The 18,682-nt window shown below is 36.3% G+C and overlaps 1 protein-coding gene and 1 long non-coding RNA gene across 3 annotated transcripts; one reads left to right on the top strand and one right to left on the bottom strand.

Annotated features, from left to right (window-relative positions):
• Positions 1-584: 584 nt before the first annotated feature.
• Positions 585-1,821, bottom strand: LOC144703050 (uncharacterized). The gene is made up of 3 exons (XM_078575128.1): positions 1,576-1,821; positions 1,220-1,498; positions 585-1,149 (listed from the first exon to the last, which is right to left on the bottom strand). Exons 1-3 carry the CDS (start codon positions 1,807-1,809, stop codon positions 877-879), a joined length of 786 nt encoding a protein of 261 aa, XP_078431254.1. The 5' UTR covers positions 1,810-1,821; the 3' UTR covers positions 585-876.
• Positions 1,822-11,295: 9,474 nt separating this feature from the next.
• LOC144703707 (uncharacterized) lies at positions 11,296-13,194 on the top strand. Of its 2 annotated transcripts, none has more exons than XR_013581596.1 (2): positions 11,296-12,492; positions 12,576-13,194. It is a non-coding gene; the product is annotated as an uncharacterized LOC144703707 (long non-coding RNA). The 2 variants fall into 2 exon arrangements; XR_013581595.1 differs by having other exon boundaries at positions 12,572-13,194.
• Positions 13,195-18,682: the final 5,488 nt, after the last annotated feature.

The following is an 18,682-nucleotide window of genomic DNA, read 5'->3' as shown; positions in this document are numbered from 1 at the left end:
ACATGTACTAGGAGAAAGAGAGAATTGGAGAGAATGAGAACAAAAGAGATTAGGAGAGAGAGAGAGTGATTAAAGGGAGAAAAAGAGATGAGGAGAAAGAGAAAGAGAGATGAGGAGGAAGAGACTAGGAGATAGTGAAAGAGAGATGCGGAGAAAGAGATTAAGAGAGAGTGAGAGAGATGAGGAGAAAGAGATTAGGTGAGAGGGAGAGAGAGAGAGAGAGATTAGGAGAGAGAGAGAGAGAGAGATGAGGAAAAAATTATGAGAGAGTGAAAGAGAGATGAGGAAAAGATTAGGAGAGAGTGAAAGAGAGATGAGGAAAAGATTAGGAGAGAGTGAAAGAGAGATGAGGAGATAGAGATTAGGAGAGAGTGAAAGAGAGATGAGGAAAAGATTAGGAGAGAGTGAAAGAGAGATGAGGAGAAAGAGATTAGGAGAGAGAGAAAGAGAGATGAGGAGGAAAAGATTAGGAGAGTGTGAAAAGAGATTAGGAGAAAGAGATTAGGAGGCAGAAAGAGAGGAGAAAGAGATTAGGAGAGGGAGAAAGAGAGATGAGGTGAAAGAGATAGGAAGAGCAGGAGAGATTGGATTTTCAAATTGCTTCGCCTCATTAAAAATGAGTTTTATATTAGGACCCATGCCTGGTTAACAAGTGGGTTAACGACGAGATCCAAAAAACAAGACCCCAAAAGCATCTCTCCGAGACTTCGACTCAAGCGAAGCTCACTACAAGCGAAAAAATCGCCTCTTTTGGAGGCGACAGGGGGGCCGTTGCTTTCCCCATTCATAGAACGAACGGATGAGAGAAGAACCCCGGAAGGAATGAAAATCAAACCAACAACATGGGCGAAAACGGAAGAAGAGACGAGTGGCAGCTCAGCCTCTGATCAAATCGCAAGACAGAGCCATGAGCAACAAGGCAGCGTCTCTCTCGTCCTGGGCCAAGACGCGATGGCAGGCTGGTCTCTTACCCAGGCTGACACTGAACTCCTCGAAGCGGCATCTCTTCTTCAACGGGACGACCTGATCTCGTGCATGAGCCTTCTTTCTACGGACCTTGGACGGTGAAACGATGGGGATGACGTTACTTAACGCATCCTTGGCCCTCCTGGCCTTCCTCATTCTGATCCCGCAGGCGTTGCAGAGAGACTGCACCATGGAGTTTGTAATCTCAGTTGAGTCATGGCCATATTAATGAGGAAAAGAGACTCGGATCTACCTTGGGTCCTTGCGGGCCGCTTCTCCAAAGCGGAGTCTTCGTGGTATTGCAGTCGGAGCAAACCCTAGCGGGAGCTCCTCTATCGTGCCAATTACGGTAGTCATCGCGATCGCGGATCTTCTCCTCTTCCCCTTTTATTCGTCCTTGTACCTCTTCGGCCTCATAATTCGTGATCATCTCCCTTAGTCGAGAGCTCGCCTGTGACCATCCGATCGAACGATCTTCGGATGTTGGATGGCCTCCTAAAACCTCTCCGTTGATCGAGCACTGAGAGGGGCCCTGTTGGAAAGATCAAGGAGCTGACACGATGATCCCAGGAAAGGATACCCAAAGAAAGGATGAAGCTTTTCACTTACCTCGCCCCATGGGCAAGCTTGAAGACGATCGATTTCATGGAGGATCTTTGGATGGTATGGGAATGGAGAAGAGTCGCATGGAGAGGAGTCTGCGCGATGGCAGCTGGAAATCTCATGTATGGAAGTCATGGGAGGGTACGTAGGAGACGACGGATCAAGAAACATTAGGCTGGGGAGGAAGAGCGGCAGACCACGCCGAAAGGGCATTGAGCGTTGGCTGATACTGCCCAACATGACAAATGGAGGGGCAGAGTTCTCTTTATAAGACTCAGACGTGGTTTCGAATGACTCCGAAAGGTTTTTCGTCCACGTGAGTCCAACGCGGGCTACAGCAGATCTGATCCAGAGAAGATCGCGGTCTAATCGCAGCCTACAGCGAGAGAAAAGGCTGTAAAGTTTATGTGGAGATTAAAACAGGAATACGCTGGACTTGGGCTTTTTCTTTTGCTTGCTTATATGGTGGAGATATAAGGTAGAAATTTGTTTTTACCTAACATCGAACATATTAAGAAGAGTCTTGGACTTTTTCTTCTGCTTCTTTGTCCTTTTTTCTTCTAGAAGGACTTGGGCCCCTCTCTCTCTCTCTGTCTCGCTCCCTCTCTCTCTCACTCTTTCTCCCTCCCTCTCTCTCTCTCCCTTCCTCCGTCTCTGTCTCGCTCTCGCTCACTCTCTCTCTCCCACACTCCCTCCCTCCCTCCCTCCCTCTCTCTCTCTCTCTCTCTCTCTCTCTCTCTCTCTCTCTCTCTCTCTCTCTCTCTCTCTCTCCCTCCCTCCCTCCCTCCCTCTCCCACTCTCTCTCTCTCTCTCTCACTCACTCCCTCCCTCTCTGTCTTGCTCTCGCTCTCTCTCTCTCCCCCTCTCTGTCTCGCTCTCTCCCTCCCTCTCTGTCTTGCTCTCTCTCCCTCCCTCCCTCTCTGTCTTGCTCTCGCTCTCTCTCTCTATCTCCCCCCCTCTCTGTCTCGCTCTCTCCCTCCCTCTCTCTCTCCCTCTCTCTCTCTCTCCCTCCCTCTCTGTCTTGCTCTCGCTCTCTCTCTCCCACTCCCTCCCTCTCTGTCTCGCTCTCTCTCTCTCTCTCTCACTCCCTTTCTGTCGCTCTCTCTCGCCCTCTCCCTCTCTCTACACATCTATGATATACGATTTATTTATGCACTATCTATATATCTATATACATATATCTCTGTACATTTATCTTTCCATCTCGCTATCTTTAGAATGCCTACCTGTGTTAGTTCGTTGATCAGTATACTGCTTAGAAAGTTAATGCGTATGCGAGATGGAGATCAACCTTTAATATGATGGAGACAGCATCGTCACAGGCAGTAACCCGGTAAAAAGTACCTCGGGAATACGTGGGCAATCTGAAGATGAAGAGACCTCCACATTTATCGATCGAGGCTGCTTGGCAAGTAAAGATTTCACAAGAAGTAAGCCCCGAGTGAACGGATGAGGGCTACGTGTTCTCCCTCTTCAGAGTGAACTGCGGTTGCGTCCGGGAATTGGACACGAGGTGGATAGTCCAAGCCTTATTATCCTGTGTCGCGTGGAGATAAAACTTTCGCAAATGGATTTAATATGTAATTCCGGAATCCTTGGATAATAAGATACAGTATTCATTGCTTTGAATAATAAGCTACAACATTAAAATTATTCTCCATAAATTCATTATATTTTTAAAGTCAACACAGTAATAAGTGGCTTTGTTTCTCTCCTTAGTCTCATTGGTACACTCATAATGTACATTTGTCAATTAAAGAGTAAAAAGATTCAACTGGAATCAATATTAATACAAAATTACACTATTTTAGCCAATTATACAAATCCATTTATATTTCATACATATATATACGCATAAGAAAGACATTTCATTGCATCATTTGTCAGCACATTTATTGTTATATAAAAATATAGTTACAATTTTATTATCTGAGATTATAAGAATTCACTTTGTTTTTATATGTAAGTTAATATTTATGAATCTATGTGTGTTTTATTACAAAAATAAATTATTTTGCTCAATATTTTAATTACATTACCAATTTTTAATTTTCCCAACTTCAATGATTTAAATCATTGTTCATATTTTCAATAATATTTTATGGCAAACTACTAAACAGTATCTTCCTTCTTTTTCTACAACATAATTAAAATTATTTCAATTACATATTTTCTTTAAAATATATTTCTACAAATACATAATATTCATCCTTCTCTTTACTTGGTCAAATGAGTAATGTGATCCAAATCACCCAAATGCCTACTAAGACGTAGGCTCTGGTGAGATTATTCTACCCCATTGTTGAGTCAATTTACTTGATAGACCAATTGTAGGTCCTTGAAAGATTAGTGGACTCAAAGGTCAGCTAGCATGGCCCAACGTAACAGAAAAGGGTATACATCATTTAGAATTTCTACGTGATAACAGTAGCAAATGTCATGATGATTCCATCACCTCCACAAAATTGAATCCGCCCGTAATTTATTCTGTCAATGTGATGGTGCAAGCTATACTCATGATTATCCCCAGGCTCTATCTATTCACTCTTTATGATTGATATCCTCTCATTGTCCACATAACTGAGTAAAATGATGGTGTCTTGGCCTGCATTTATCCCCATACCATCACCCATTACATAAGGGATTGGAGACAAATAAAGGACGGGTAGCCTTATCCCTAGAGTTGGATGGATCCCTCAATCCGAACTTTAAATGATTAAAAAAAATAACTGGTGATTTTCATAAATCACCTTATTTTTAAACACCACATAGCCCATAAAATATATATCTTTGTAGATTTATAGGACTAAATACACATTCAATTATTGCACCAATATCAATCACATGTAACACAATAGTTTGGTCAGTCTTCATGTACTCAATTTCAGGGTGTTCAATTTGTTATTGACACTTGGGTTAATCAATAATATTTGTGTATGACATTGGATCTTACAATAACTATTAGATAGTGATGAGAAAGTTTTTTCTTCGCTGGTAGCATAGATTAGGGAATTAATGTATCTTTAGATGATAACTAGTGGTGAGATGGGACATTTTCTAATATAAAAATAGAGATGTGGGAAAGGGCAAGAATAGAGGGTGACAATACATTCTACTTTTAGAGAGAATATTTGTAATTAAAGGCATCATAGGAAGAGAGTATAAACAATAAGAGAGAGAGGAATGAGGAAGATAGTTAAAGAATGATCTAGAGATCAGAAGAGAAATGTGGATGGATTGTGTATATTAAGATGTATAATGTGGATATATGGATCAGGTCACAGTGTATGAATAATAAACGCTGTGATGAATTGGATCATATATTAATGATGATGGATAGAATGTGGCTATTAAGCTAATCAAACTTCCATGTCATTTTTTATTCCTTAAAATAAATATTTGTTCATTATTGTTCTCATGTAGTTTTTATAATGAAGTAAGCGTGTCCATAAACATAATTAATTACGATGAGATCATAAGGCACTGAACAATGCTATTCAGATATGTATTCAAATATTCATATTCAAAGGAAGCTGAGATGGATGCCAATTTATTCGTAAAGATTAACACCACATGGTCCTATTTTTATGGTAAGTCTGATTGATTATGTGACCATTTTTGTGGAAAGACTACAGATAGATGGTGAGTGTTATTTTGAGAAAGAGTTCACTGAGTTGATCAGTGTGAATCCATGAATGATGTTATACCTAAACATCAATTCAGTTGATTTATTTTATGGTTCTGTAAGGGTTTAATTGACATGAGACAATAAGGACATATTTTGCATGGATGACTATGTTTTGAAGAATATGTATGAATCTGCAATCGTTGGATTCAAAAATGAATTAGCTAGGATATAGTTAGTTCACAATGGAGACTATGGTCAAGATGAAATTGTCTGCCCTCCACAACAAGATCGAATAGAGGAAGAAGATGCAATAAATTTGTAGTGAAGGTAGTGGAGATATTGGATGATTCATGAGTCACGATTCAATCATGTAAATCAATACTCATTAGGGGTTTTGAGAAGTCAAGAAGATGAAAGAGGTATGCATTTCTGTGTTAAAATTCCTCCTTTATGCAACATTTCAGTCATTATGTGAAACATCATATTTTAACAGGTTTTTGTGTTAACAAGCATAGCATGAATTGTGACTGTTAAACAGATGAAATGAAAAAAAATGAATATTAATCACATAAATAAAAAAAATAAAAAATGGGCCGCAACCAAGCAAGTCAAGGCGCAGCCCTGGCCAAGCGCACCACACATGCTGCTCGCAGCCACAGCCAAGGCCGCAACTGCAGGCGACACGCACAGCGCAAGCCCAGCCAATGGCCGCAGCCTCAAAGCAAGTCATGAAGATTCGTCAGCGCCCGATGGTAAGCGTGGAATTAAATTCAGTTATAAAGAATGTGCAAAAATTTATATACCAAACGCTGTTTTTAAAACCGTCAATATGGGATTCCGAAATCCCATATTTCAAACGCATTCGGGCCGGGCCGATAATTGAAATAAATGATTGTGGCCCATCGGGCCGCGATCTTAAATAAAATTCAAAACAAAACCTGTCCGAGCTTCGAGCCATCCTGGCCTGAAGCCAGCGTCAGTTCGGGCTTTTATTAATAAATGAGTTTTAATCTTGACTGTCGATCTTCCTTTGGAAGATCGAACAGTCAAGATCATCTTTTAATGTCTTTTCTCTTTCCTCGTTTATTTCAGGACAACAGCTCAGCAGAAGCACGGACGTGGACAAACCCAATGCATCCAATTGGCTTCATGGCTGACGTGACTCACCGATGGAGCAGGGGTCACCGAAGTTACAGTAGTCCACGGCTACGAATCAATCATATCCGTTGAACTCTGAAGGAAGCAGATCTAACGGCTAGGGGGGGTAGCTGCAGTTCTTCACCTTTGACTGCCGTCTTTGTGGCCGGCTATGTCACTCCGGTGATGAGGTCAGATTTCTGCCGCTTGGTCGCCAGAGCTGTCACCGGGATGGTCCCATACTGGTCAGGGAGGTTATCTGAACACACCTGACCTATAAAACGAACGTTAATCGCCGGGAAGCGGCATCTTTGAATCATGGAACCTTGAGCTATACCAGATTTTTTTCTGTTGCACCGTGGAGAACCAAATTCTCCTTATTTCTTTCCTGTTCTCTCGGTCTTAGATAGTGACAGTTCTATGGCCTGAAGGGAGGACTGGAGGAAGAAGACACTAAAGAAAGATCAACGTTCTTACCTGTAGGAAGACGCGGCCGGAACTGAGGTCTGAAGCCATCGGCGATCTTTGTCCCCCGCCAAATCCGGTGAGAATAACATTTTAATTTCCAGCTCAATCAAAAGATACGTAGTGTAAAGAAAGATTGAGGAGATAGCCTCAGTCCAACTCTCAAAATCGGAGAAATCAAACTCGATTTTGAGAAAACAATTAAATAAAAAAGAACTTAAAAAAAAGGTTCTTTGAGTCCCTTCTTCGACTAAATTGTGTGCAATCTCTAAACCAATTCTTTTCTGAAAATCAACGTAACTACTTTAAACACGATCAAGAATACCAAAACAACTAAAGAAAATTACCGGAAAGTCAAGGAGTGTATACTTCTTAGGTATACACTGTTCTCTGATAAAATTCATCGAAAAGTATCTCTCATACCCTATGAAAAGAACTAACAACAGACCCCCAGCTGTGTTTAATAACTCTCTTGCTCAATAGTTGAAATCGACTCTAACCGCCAATCCTTGTGGAGAGGACCTTGCTCATCTCTATACAATTTAGAGCAAGTTTACATATACAAGTTTTATTTGATCAAAGCAAAAATAACGACGACAAATAAAATCCACTTTTCGCTTTTATCAATGATACATTACCTAATGATCGCCATTACACATTTATACTATCTGAATGATGGATCAGGGTTTCATGATTAAGCATGTAATAAATCATTAGGGAGTTTCATGAAGATTAAGAATTATATGGATAGAGTAACAAGTGATAGTAACGGTTATGTGAGATTGTTCAATTACTGTACATCTTTTAAAGCACAAGCTTTAGCTTGGCACCACACCCTCTGGAAATTTAACCTTCAATTTTGTTAAATCAAAAAATAAAATTCCAAACTCTCTCCAATGTAGAACCATAATATGATAACGAGCATGGGTTGAATCATTATAGAGCTATGATTGAGTTTTTTAAACAGTGGCTGACCTAGTGAAGCAAGGTTGAATGGGATAAAAATAAAGGTAAAAATTAAAATAATATGTATATAAATAAATGAAACAACTAATATAATCTAATTACATCAAAATGGATCAAAATCACATTAAAAACCAATGATAAAATAATCTCATGAGAATCTACTGACCAAGTCAAATTGTTTTTTAAGGGAAAATTTTTGTATTTTTAGGAAAGAGTATAATGTAATAATTATTATAACAATTTTTTCTAATTTTTCTAATTTTTAATTAAGAAGAAAATTGATAATTCAGATCGTTGACTCTGATAGGACCCATTAACTTTAGGTGATTTGAGGACGATAATAGTAATATAACTTTATAAAAACTGTATTTTCTTAGTATAGAGAGATAAAAATATAATCATCATAATTTTTTTTTAAAATAGTGTATAACTGATATCAATTTTCAAGTCAGTATTTTAAAAATGACCTCATTTATATCAGAATTGAATGAATGTGGTATGGATGGAAATATTGTGAACCTTGGATTCCAAATATAAAAATCCTGCCATTTGGCAATTCAAAAGTCAACATCCAATAATTATGACTCACATGAGTATGTGGTGGTTAAATGAATATTTTGGGGGAGAAATTTCAAGATATTTTCTAAGATGTTGTATTGATGAAAAGAGGAGTTAATCTAGTGACACACAATCATGAGATATGGTTAATTGACAATTGATAAATCTGTGACTGAAATTAATCGCATATGGTGCATGGAGTTGGAATGCCTCCACATAGGTGTTCCCACGCCAGCTAAGACCATGGGTCCACTTCTATTTATTTTTTGCTTTTTGGCCCTTGAAAATCATTAAAATTCTAAAAGAAACAAATACATAAAAAATTTAATATCCTTCCATTTATAAGACATTTTAAATGAAAGTCTCTATAATGGTTTCTGAATTTTAATATTCTTACTGCCCATGACACCAGAAAATAAATAGAAAAGGGTTAGTTTGCAAGCATCACTAGTTTGAATAGAAACTCAAACTAGGACAATAAATGCGGTTGATTTTGATTCCTCTAATCTTCATCTCTTTGCTTCCTTGTTCATCCACTTAAGTTCTGAAAGAACTAAACTCAATAAATGATGCTAACATCAAATTCGTTGCTTGAGAAAGGTTCAGCATGAGTAAAATACATAATTAACCTTCAAACAAAATATGAATTAAGGTTAAGTGGAATGACATGTCACTGCTGAGAATATCATAAAATAATAATTACATGCATAATAATCGTGAGAACCAAGCATTAAATGTGGTGGAAGATATTGGATAAAGTTCTACTCAACCCACTAATGTGGGAAAATATATATAAATATATGTATATCTATATATCTGCATTTTATCATGGGGATGACAAGGAACATATGACATTAACGAGTTGGTCAGATATGCCTTCTAAACTGTGAGGCATCCACTCATATTTTTGACTCATTTTTAGCCATTAATTAATTTCTGCCTCCCCGTCTACGCTGAGTAGTATCAGTTTGGGTTCTATAACATCATCCATTGTGAAATTTAGGTCCATGATTAGGCAATGAAAATTAATACTTCAATGATCCTTGTACATATGACCATTAAAAAGAAAGTACATAATTAACCAATGTTAAACATCAAATATGATGTGGCACACCAGTTGCAAAGTGCCACATATATGCATTTTCTGATGTGCCTCTTCACGCGTGAGATCTGTCTGTATATCTAGGTAGTCATTTATTCTGATTTGAATTATTGATTTTTTTATGCCACCATGAGTTCATATCTTGTCACATTTATTTGAATTTTTTAATCTTCATGTGTATGTGTGTTCTATAAAGAGGAAGTTATCAAAACCTATAATGCCATAAAGGCACATTTTTTGAAATATTATCACATTACGAGAATAAGAATAACTTTATTGAAATCTTAATAAAATGAATGGAAAAATATGACACATGGGGAAAAACCAGAATAACGCAATTTTAATTCCATCAAAACCTTCAACTGAATCACTATATGTGTATATATATAATAATATATATATATATATATCTGTGTGTATGACGTATCATTCTGATATATATATATATATCTGTGTGTATGACGTATCATTCTGATCTCAAATATTTGTGAAAAACCCAAATATCACTTGAAATTTAACTTAACACGTTTCATCTTTGTAACAAACATAGATGATCATTTTAATGCAAATAAACCATATATCTTCATCAGATCTATCTTACGTCTGGTGTCAAGGTACACCATATATCTTGGAAGAAGTATTTCATGGCATCCACACACTTAACCTTTCCATAAGCAGTTATCATATGTATAATATATCATCCACAATTATATTCCGAATATTTAGAGCATAGGAAACTTTTAACCTTACAAGGTCATGCCGATTTGAATTTATTTGATACAAATTCATTAAATCAACCCTTTTTTAGTGTTTCATTTTCTTAGTTTCCTGGAATTTGTCTCCTTTTAGTAACTTTGGAGAACGATGACATCTCGACCACATAATCACCTTTGTACATACCTTACTATTTTTAAGCTTGTGAAGTTTTTGTTTCCATGATTTAAGAATTTCAGGCCAAAGTCAAAAGAATTTTCCAAAGAGCACCGACTGTCACAACATAAAATCCCGATTACAATGGTCCTGTAATCAATTATCTTCATCACATGAGCAGGAAATGGCATTAAAATTTTATTTAGATATCCTTTTTATATATGATTATAAATAAAAATTTCCAAAATCCACTCTAATCCTAACCTATTCAACATTATACATACATTTACTTCAATATAAACCACATACATGTATAATAATGGTTATAAGAAATAATAAAATGAAAAAATAATCAATTGTCTTGTAGGCCAATGATTAATAGTTGCTCCCAACCATACTGGTTGGATTCTTATATACAAGGGTTACGTGGAACATAAGCCAAACATCTGTGGTTTAGAAGAAAAGACATATCATCTAATTTATGAAGGAGTGATGTGTTTACCTTTGGTAATCTCTAAAAACTTCTCATAAGTTTCGTCTTCAAGGGCTTCAACTCATATGCCAGAAAATTTTAAGGTTCCCATTTTAATAAGTCATGATGGTGCACGCCATCAAGGATCACCGACGACATCATCCGTGCCGCCGAACACCATCATCGAAAGCTGGGTGAAGAGATACTCGATTATCCTACTTTAATTTTCGTCATTTTTCCTAGTCGTGTCTCGTGTTTTCTTCTCAGTCATCTTGTTTTCGTCGCACTGCGATGCGTCTCGTGTTCATGTTTTGTCGTTGTGGGAAAGGGGACTCCCTTTTCCCCCTTTTCCCATTTTATTTTATTTTAGTTCCCATCTATGTGTAATGGGGGGCCCATTCTACAAGGGCCCCCTAATGGACCCTAATGGATCAGTCTTCCCCTGTTGACCCACTTAGGAGGCCCAATTCATCTTCCCCCTTTATAAGGGAAGAGGGGGTGCCCTAGGTGCTCAGACCAGGAAGTAAAAGAAAGAGTTCACGTTTGTTCTTTGTTCTGGTCTCCCCCTTCTTCAGAGAAGAGATAGCAGAAAGGAGGGGAGAAGAGGAAAATCGAGAAGGAAGTAGGAAGGAGAAACTTTCCGCTTGCTGGGTAGTCTGCAACCTACTCGCAGGGTGGGTGAATTAGCTTCTCACTGGGCAAAGTTTGAGCCCATTTGCCTCACAGACGCTACAACTGCTGGCGAATTCTCCTCAGCGATGGCCTGATCGGCGTCATCACAAAGAAGGGGCTTCTTCATGGCTGTGCGTGTCTGAACGGAATCTGACACCATGATTCAGACGGGGAAGAAATGTCGGCCAAATTCACTGGACGACCAACATCTTGAGCCGCCTACGGATGTTAACAAGCACGTCAGAATTTCCCCGGGTCTAACGATCTAATTCCGCTGTACTAGGGCGACCGGCGGGAATTGGGGCCGACTGAAGATTCCTCTCTCCTAGGAGGACGATGTTGGCTGGTCTGAGTTGGAGATGATGCGGCAACGCCTTTGGGGATCGATTTTGCCGCTTCTTCTATACTCTGTCCCCCCTTCGGATCGGCACATAGAGACGACTCCTGGAATCATCAACGGCCAATTCGAGAAGGCCAGACACTCTTAGGAATGGCCTAATAATGTCGGCCCAATGGAGTTGGCACGTCCTTCCGCTCTTGGCAATCGCGCGGTCAATTAAACTGTTCACGACCGGACTTGGAGGCCAGCTTGGCCGTTGGATGCCACCAATTTCTAGGGACTCCGACCTTGATCCTCACCAGACTGAGCACCTCCCAGCAGCCACACTACGCCGGGAGTTGCTGCCCTATGGTTAGCATTCTCCCAGTGTTGTGTGATCTCGGCTGACCTCCCACACCACCTGTAAGCCATCGCACCGTCGGATGAGTATTTTTCCTCGAAGGTGACTCAACTCGTTGCCGCTTGCTCACCGTAGTTGTTCCCCCGTGCCGGTGTAGTACGACAAGCACCGTCGTGCCAACTACAATCAGTTGCTGGCTGGAGCCACGACCACTGCCGCTCTCGTTTCCTCTCCTCCCCGACCTTTAATTATAGCTCCGGCATTATCCTCCGCTTGTCGAGCCGCTGTGTGCTCTTTTACATCTCTCCGCTCCACCCGCTCCGAATCGCTGCCAACATCGATGAATCTCTGCATCATGAGCCACGCTGACGAGGTACGCCGTCTTCTCCCGTCACTCATTTATTTAGCTTTTGCAGTATATTTTCGTCTCGACTCCACTGCGCTTGGGCTAGGTAGGTGAGAGACGCAAATTGAGATGAAACTCTGACATTTTGAGCATCTTACCGCTACGCACGAGTCTATTCGGCGTTACGTGCGAGCCCAACAGACGGAGTCTATTCGACTGTAGACGTCCCCATTGCTCCGACGAGGTTTGAGAGGCCACCGTCGCGGTCATACGAGTTTCGACGAGGTCTGGCGACCCATCCAAGCTTGGAGCCCGGCGCCTCCCTCAAGTCGGAACCTGCACGCACGACATGTAGGATGCTTATACATCACTTCATAGTTGCATAACTCGTTAGGGTTGCATCCGTCGGACGATGACACCATTGACGTTCGACACCATCATCACTTATCGGTACCGAGCCATCATACTCGGTGCCGACCGGACGACATCCCCGACGACGTCTGATATCAAGTCAACACCTGGTTATGTTTCTCAATTCAATCTCATGGTTATCAAAAAATGGAATAAAGGTAAATCCAAAATTTGTTGTTCTTCCTACTTAAAATTTAAATTCTCTTGTATTATTATTGACGTTTTGTTAGTTAGTTTCCTCTTTAACAACAATGTTACATTGGAGCTTTTACCTTCTTGGTTTTCATATCTATATATATTTTTGCATTAACTTTTAAATCTTCGATGAATTTCCAATTTATACAATAGGTTCCATTACTGCACATCACAAAGTTTTATCATATTTTGAAGGATATTTTGTTTTATCTTCAACGTCTTCTTAGATCTTGATAAAGTGCTGTAAATTTCTTCTTTGACATTTTTCCTTCTCATAATTCTCTAAATCACTATCTAAAATATTTCACGTTTATGAAATAAATCTACATCATTTTCAGATATTCAAATTTTTCTCCCTTAGAGATGGATAAAAAGTGATTATCATTCTAAAAATGTGTATGCACATCATAATGGACAATGCAGTTCTTTAAATCAAAATTAAAAAATACATTGGATGATGAACAGTAAAATATAATACTTAATAGAGAAATATTTTTTCTTCATGTAAATAATATGATTGTCTTAAGTCTATTAACTTCATAATTTTAAATTGATGTTATAATTTAAAATTTAGAGAAATATGTATAAGGTGAAAATAATGCTCAGAATTAAAGTATCGACCTAGGAAAAAATAACCAGTTGTATTAGTATTTTTGTTTTATCTTATGATACATCCACCATATAAGTTAGGCCTTATCAAGGATTTAAAATTTCTCATATATCTATTTTCACTGTGACATATTTACATGGGGGGGGGTAAACTTCATAATTTTCACATATCTGTTTTGATTTTTTGTCATATTTAGGCTCTTAGAGGGATCTATATTTATGATGATTGAGCTAAATAAAAAATTTGAACTCCTCATGCAATGATCCCAATTAACTTTTTGTCTCATATGATATAATAATAGATATGTCTCAATGACTTCATATTACTTTCATAACAACCCATTGATATCTGAAAACTTAAATTAATGCGAAGGAAAAAATTCTATGCATATTTTTGATTGTATGAGATAATAAAACAAGATGATAATATAATTATAAGAAATGTATAGGAAAGTTTTTTATTGAATTCTTATTATTTGATAATTTGTATAGGTTAAATGTTATTTTTATTTAGTAGTATGAGTATTTCTCAAATAAAATATATGAAAAACATAAAGTATTTCCATAAACTCATTGTGAAGAACTACCTCTTACTTAATCAGATAATTGTGATTTTATATTCAATTTAGTTGCTGAGTTATTTTGAAATGTATTTATTAGGAATATTAAACTATTAAAAGGGACTGCAAAAAGTTAAAAACTCGAATAGTTGATAAATATGATCACTCTGATTGCAAAAACAATAATAAATGATAAAAGATATCACCGAATAGACAAAATATGACCCTCTTTTGTGGACAGGAAATCAATGTGCACAAAGAGGTGATATACATTTAAAAAATAACTTAATAGTAATCACATATTTTAAAATACTAAAGAAATTTATGTTGAAAGCCAACGTATATTCAGTCGTGCGGTAAAACATTAAGATTTGAATATTTTTTTGGAATCCTTTGGAATAAAATTTTCACTTATATTAGGTTTCTGATTTCCGTAAAATTATCCAGAAATATAAACATATATTATAAAGTTAATTACCTTTATTTCCTCTTAAGTGAAAGCGTATAACAACTGCCAATGCATCTTCTCCTTTCATCTATATCATTTATTTGGTCATATTTTGTATTATTTGATTAAATCATTCCATAATGAATCTTATATTATATGGAAACATTATATATATTTATTGATAATGTTTTCCAGAAATATTTTAATGAACTCAAACTTTATCTTATTTTCTTAAGCAAGGAACCTAATAAATTATCATTTGATATATTTTCTAAGTAGAAGCTTGATGTTTAAAAATTAAATAAATTATAAAATATGTTTTCTAGGGCTATGAAGTAAAAAATATGTCTTCTAAACTTGTGACACTGATTTTGAGCTATCAAAAGAAGGTATCTATTATATTTGAATCCATATATATATTAGATTCAAATTATTTTATAAATATTATATTTTTGAAAACTTAATTCGAGTATTAAAGTCCGATAAACAAATTTCATACGACAAATAAAATAATCCTCAATAATAATCTATGATGTGGCTAAATTGTCTTTTTTTTTTCAAGGAAACTTAAGAAATGAGATGGTAACAAATCTAATGCATTGAAATTTTGCTTTTCAATATATTTTATTACATATATATACACATAATAAAATAGGAAAAAAAAATTTAGTTAAATTATTACCTTCCCTCAATAGTCATTATATCCTTATTTTACTAACTGATACCATCCTGGGCACTGAGATATATAAGTATAGATCTTACAACCTATATAATTTTTGCACGCCTTAAAACCTCACCCATTGTTTTCACATATATTATTCATTTTTCATAAATGATAAATCTCTAATGCAAGTGGACTACTATTCTTATATGAATAGTTGTTATGTATTATATTGTATATTTGTCTCATACTACTAATCATCACTATCATTTTAATATAACTAATATAGATTAATTATTACAAAATTATATATGCTATTAATTATAATGTCCTATTAAAAATATAATATTATTTTTACTATGTATTATATCTATTTTATCAGGAATATAAAAAGTCTAAAAAGTAAAGTAAATAATACATAAACGTAATTATATTTATTCTCTCTTAATCAGGTTATAAGTCTTAGCATTTCAATCATTCATATACACGATGGTTATCATTTAGCCTTGAGAATATATTTTAGACTACTTCACTTACCCCATATAATGATCCTACGTATACTTCTAGTTATGATTGACTACCTTATACTCGTTTGATTATTAGTATCACTTAAGATATATAATTATCTCAATTTATTCATCTTATTTTATTTGGGTATTTCATTTCCTTTGTTATCTCTTCTGACTCAACTGAAAGACTGCAATGAGTAATAATTCTCATAATGATATTTAATATTTACTCTGCTGGTATATACACAATCTTTTAGTGTTTTTTAAATTACAAAAGAAGCTTAGTCAGATAAGCCATGGAATGTCCTTAGTTGGTTATTTCTCTAATGATTAAACTTGAGCTTCATGATATTGTGAGTTTTTTTAATGGGTATAGATCCCTTACTTTTATATTTTTTGTCTTAGAGGATTCCCTGATTGTTAGCCATTTATGTCAATTAATCCATGCGTAATTGAAGAGGCGGAGACTAATAAAGACAAGGAACGTATTCCTATACTACGCATAAATCTATCATATCTCATTTATCTGTCACAACCTGTAAGGGAGTTAAAGGGCCACCATTGACTACTAAAAAAACCATAGATCATATGAAAGGCATGGCAGGAAGAGTTTGATCCAACATTCCACATCAATGGTGCATAAAACATGAAAATAGCCAACAGCCATAATTTTAGAAAGTGAATTTAAGGATAGATTCCAACCTAATTTCCTTGATTTTCATAACATATTTAAGGATCCCAGCATGTTTATGATAAGCCTAAATTTGGGTCAGAAAATTCAGTTAATATTGTCGTTTAGAATTAGGCTTATGCAATGAATTTGTACTATTTTTTCTTAATCACAATTATAAACTATAGGATGAGAAAGGGGTCAAACCACAGGGAGGAACTAATCAAGAAATGTATCCTAATTTTTATGAATTAATTCAAGAAATAATTAAATTTGTAATTAATGATCACTAGTTATGTTTAATTTTGTTTGTAATTACTAGTTATCCTAATATTGGTGTTTATATTTTCAGCCAGAACACTTTAGAGATGATGATTTTAATTCCTATGTCAAATTAATTCGAATTACTAACATGCAAGGAAAGGTGATTTATCAAGACAATTTTTATGTATTTAAATTGTGAATTAATGAGCAAGAAATTGATTTTTAAATTGGCCTTGAAGATGGACAAATTTTTTAGTGAAATTTTGGATTTTGGTATGGTAAATGAGGAATTAAATTTAGAGAGTTAAAGTAGGCGAGATAATCTAGAGAGATAAAGTAAGAAAATTTTGGGGAAAACCAGTTATTGGTGAAATTCGTCTCTGATCTATTTCTCTAAGATGCTAGATTAGATGCAAAACAATGCAGTACTAGGAATATAAAGTCAGATCTTAAATCAAAACCAAAATCCAATGCTAAAAACCATTCAAGTCACCTCCAAGGGCATGTACATTTCGCCCATGCATTGGCATTTTGAAGTCATTCAAGAAAATGTTCAAATAGTGAAGAAGAAACTTACAATTTTGATCCTTGAAGAAAGATATGTCGACTTCAGAAGCCAATCTTGTGTATTTCCTGGCCAACCTAGTTGGGGGAGAGCTTCCTCAGTGGTTATTATCCAACCGTATGGATCGTAGAGGGTGAAAAGACAAACCAACCCTCAAAATTGTGGTGCAATCGGACGGCTAGACCTCAAGATATTTCCATTTTACTCGCTATTAATCCGAGCCGTTAGATCTTTTATCTCTCCTCCATGCAGGCAAAAAAATCCACGTTTCTGATTCGCCAATGTTGTTTCCTTGTTTTCTCTGCCCTTGGATCAAGCTCTGTCACAGCTTTGCACGCGAAAAAATGATGCAATCATTCGTGTTAAAAGAGAGAGAGAACATATGATTTTGAATAGCTTGGAGAATGCCATGTCGCCTGCATCAGCATTCACATTTTAATAAAAGAATAAAAAGGTAAATTTCTCATTTTAATAAATGCACACGCTTATCAATTCGCCATGTGCATTTATTGCATGCGGTTTCTGATTTGCCGCTTGCATTTATTGCACAAAAAGGCCAACGAAGAAAAAATTGACAAACTTACCTTTCTCCTCGAGCTGCCTGCACCAGGTAATCGTTGAGACGGTGATTTGTTAATTATGGCATCACGCATTGCGATACCATAGGTAGCCTATGAGAAGTGTTTGGCGCAGCTAATCATTCGGACAAATTTTTGGGTGAATGATGTGGAAGCCAGATAAAATAGGTAAAAAACATTTTTAAATGCCAACTAAATCATGAAATAAATTCTGTTAATTCTAAAAAATATTTCTTGGATATGTAGTTGTCAGAAAATTATATAATAATATGGAAAATTCCAGAAAAATTAGTAAAGGCCTTTAATATCTCTAGCCAGGTTATTTATGCCTTGCAAAAAATAAATCTTCAGTGCACTGAGGTCAAATGTCATGTAAAAAATACAAAAAAAAAAAAACAATTATGAAACTATAGTGCAGGCTAGTTATGTCCATTTAATTATGATAACATGCAAATATGGCCAATAGAACACACACACACACACATATATATATATGTAAGATTGATCAATTTTATATTATAAATGGAAAGTTATCAGCTTACTGAATTGTTCACTATGACTTGTAAGATGAACCATATTCATAATATCCCAATCATAACATTGAATCGAGAGTTCTCTCATGCACACTAGAGGCAACATAAACTATTGGATTATGAAAATACCTCAACTATTAGAGAAAAATAGAATGTGAAAGTCATAAAGAAAGACGTTTGACAAGAAAGATAAAAAAATTAGGAAAAGTGATTT

Source organism: Wolffia australiana, chromosome 5, assembly GCF_029677425.1.
Source record: "Wolffia australiana isolate 7733 chromosome 5, ASM2967742v1".
NCBI lineage: Eukaryota > Viridiplantae > Streptophyta > Magnoliopsida > Alismatales > Araceae > Wolffia > Wolffia australiana.
Note: the sequence above shows the minus strand (reverse complement) of the source record. Positions and strands in the feature narration are given on the sequence as shown.

Bases quoted from the DNA above. Each gene is read 5' to 3' on its own strand.
- LOC144703050 (XM_078575128.1), bottom strand. From the start codon at position 1,809: ATGTTGGGCAGTATCAGCCAACGCTCAATGCCCTTTCGGCGTGGTCTG. The intron at 1,499-1,575 runs GTAAGTGAAAAG...TCTTTCCAACAG, and splicing joins AAGCTTGCCCATGGGGCGAG to GGCCCCTCTCAGTGCTCGAT. The intron at 1,150-1,219 runs GTAGATCCGAGT...TCCATGGTGCAG, and splicing joins GCGGCCCGCAAGGACCCAAG to TCTCTCTGCAACGCCTGCGG.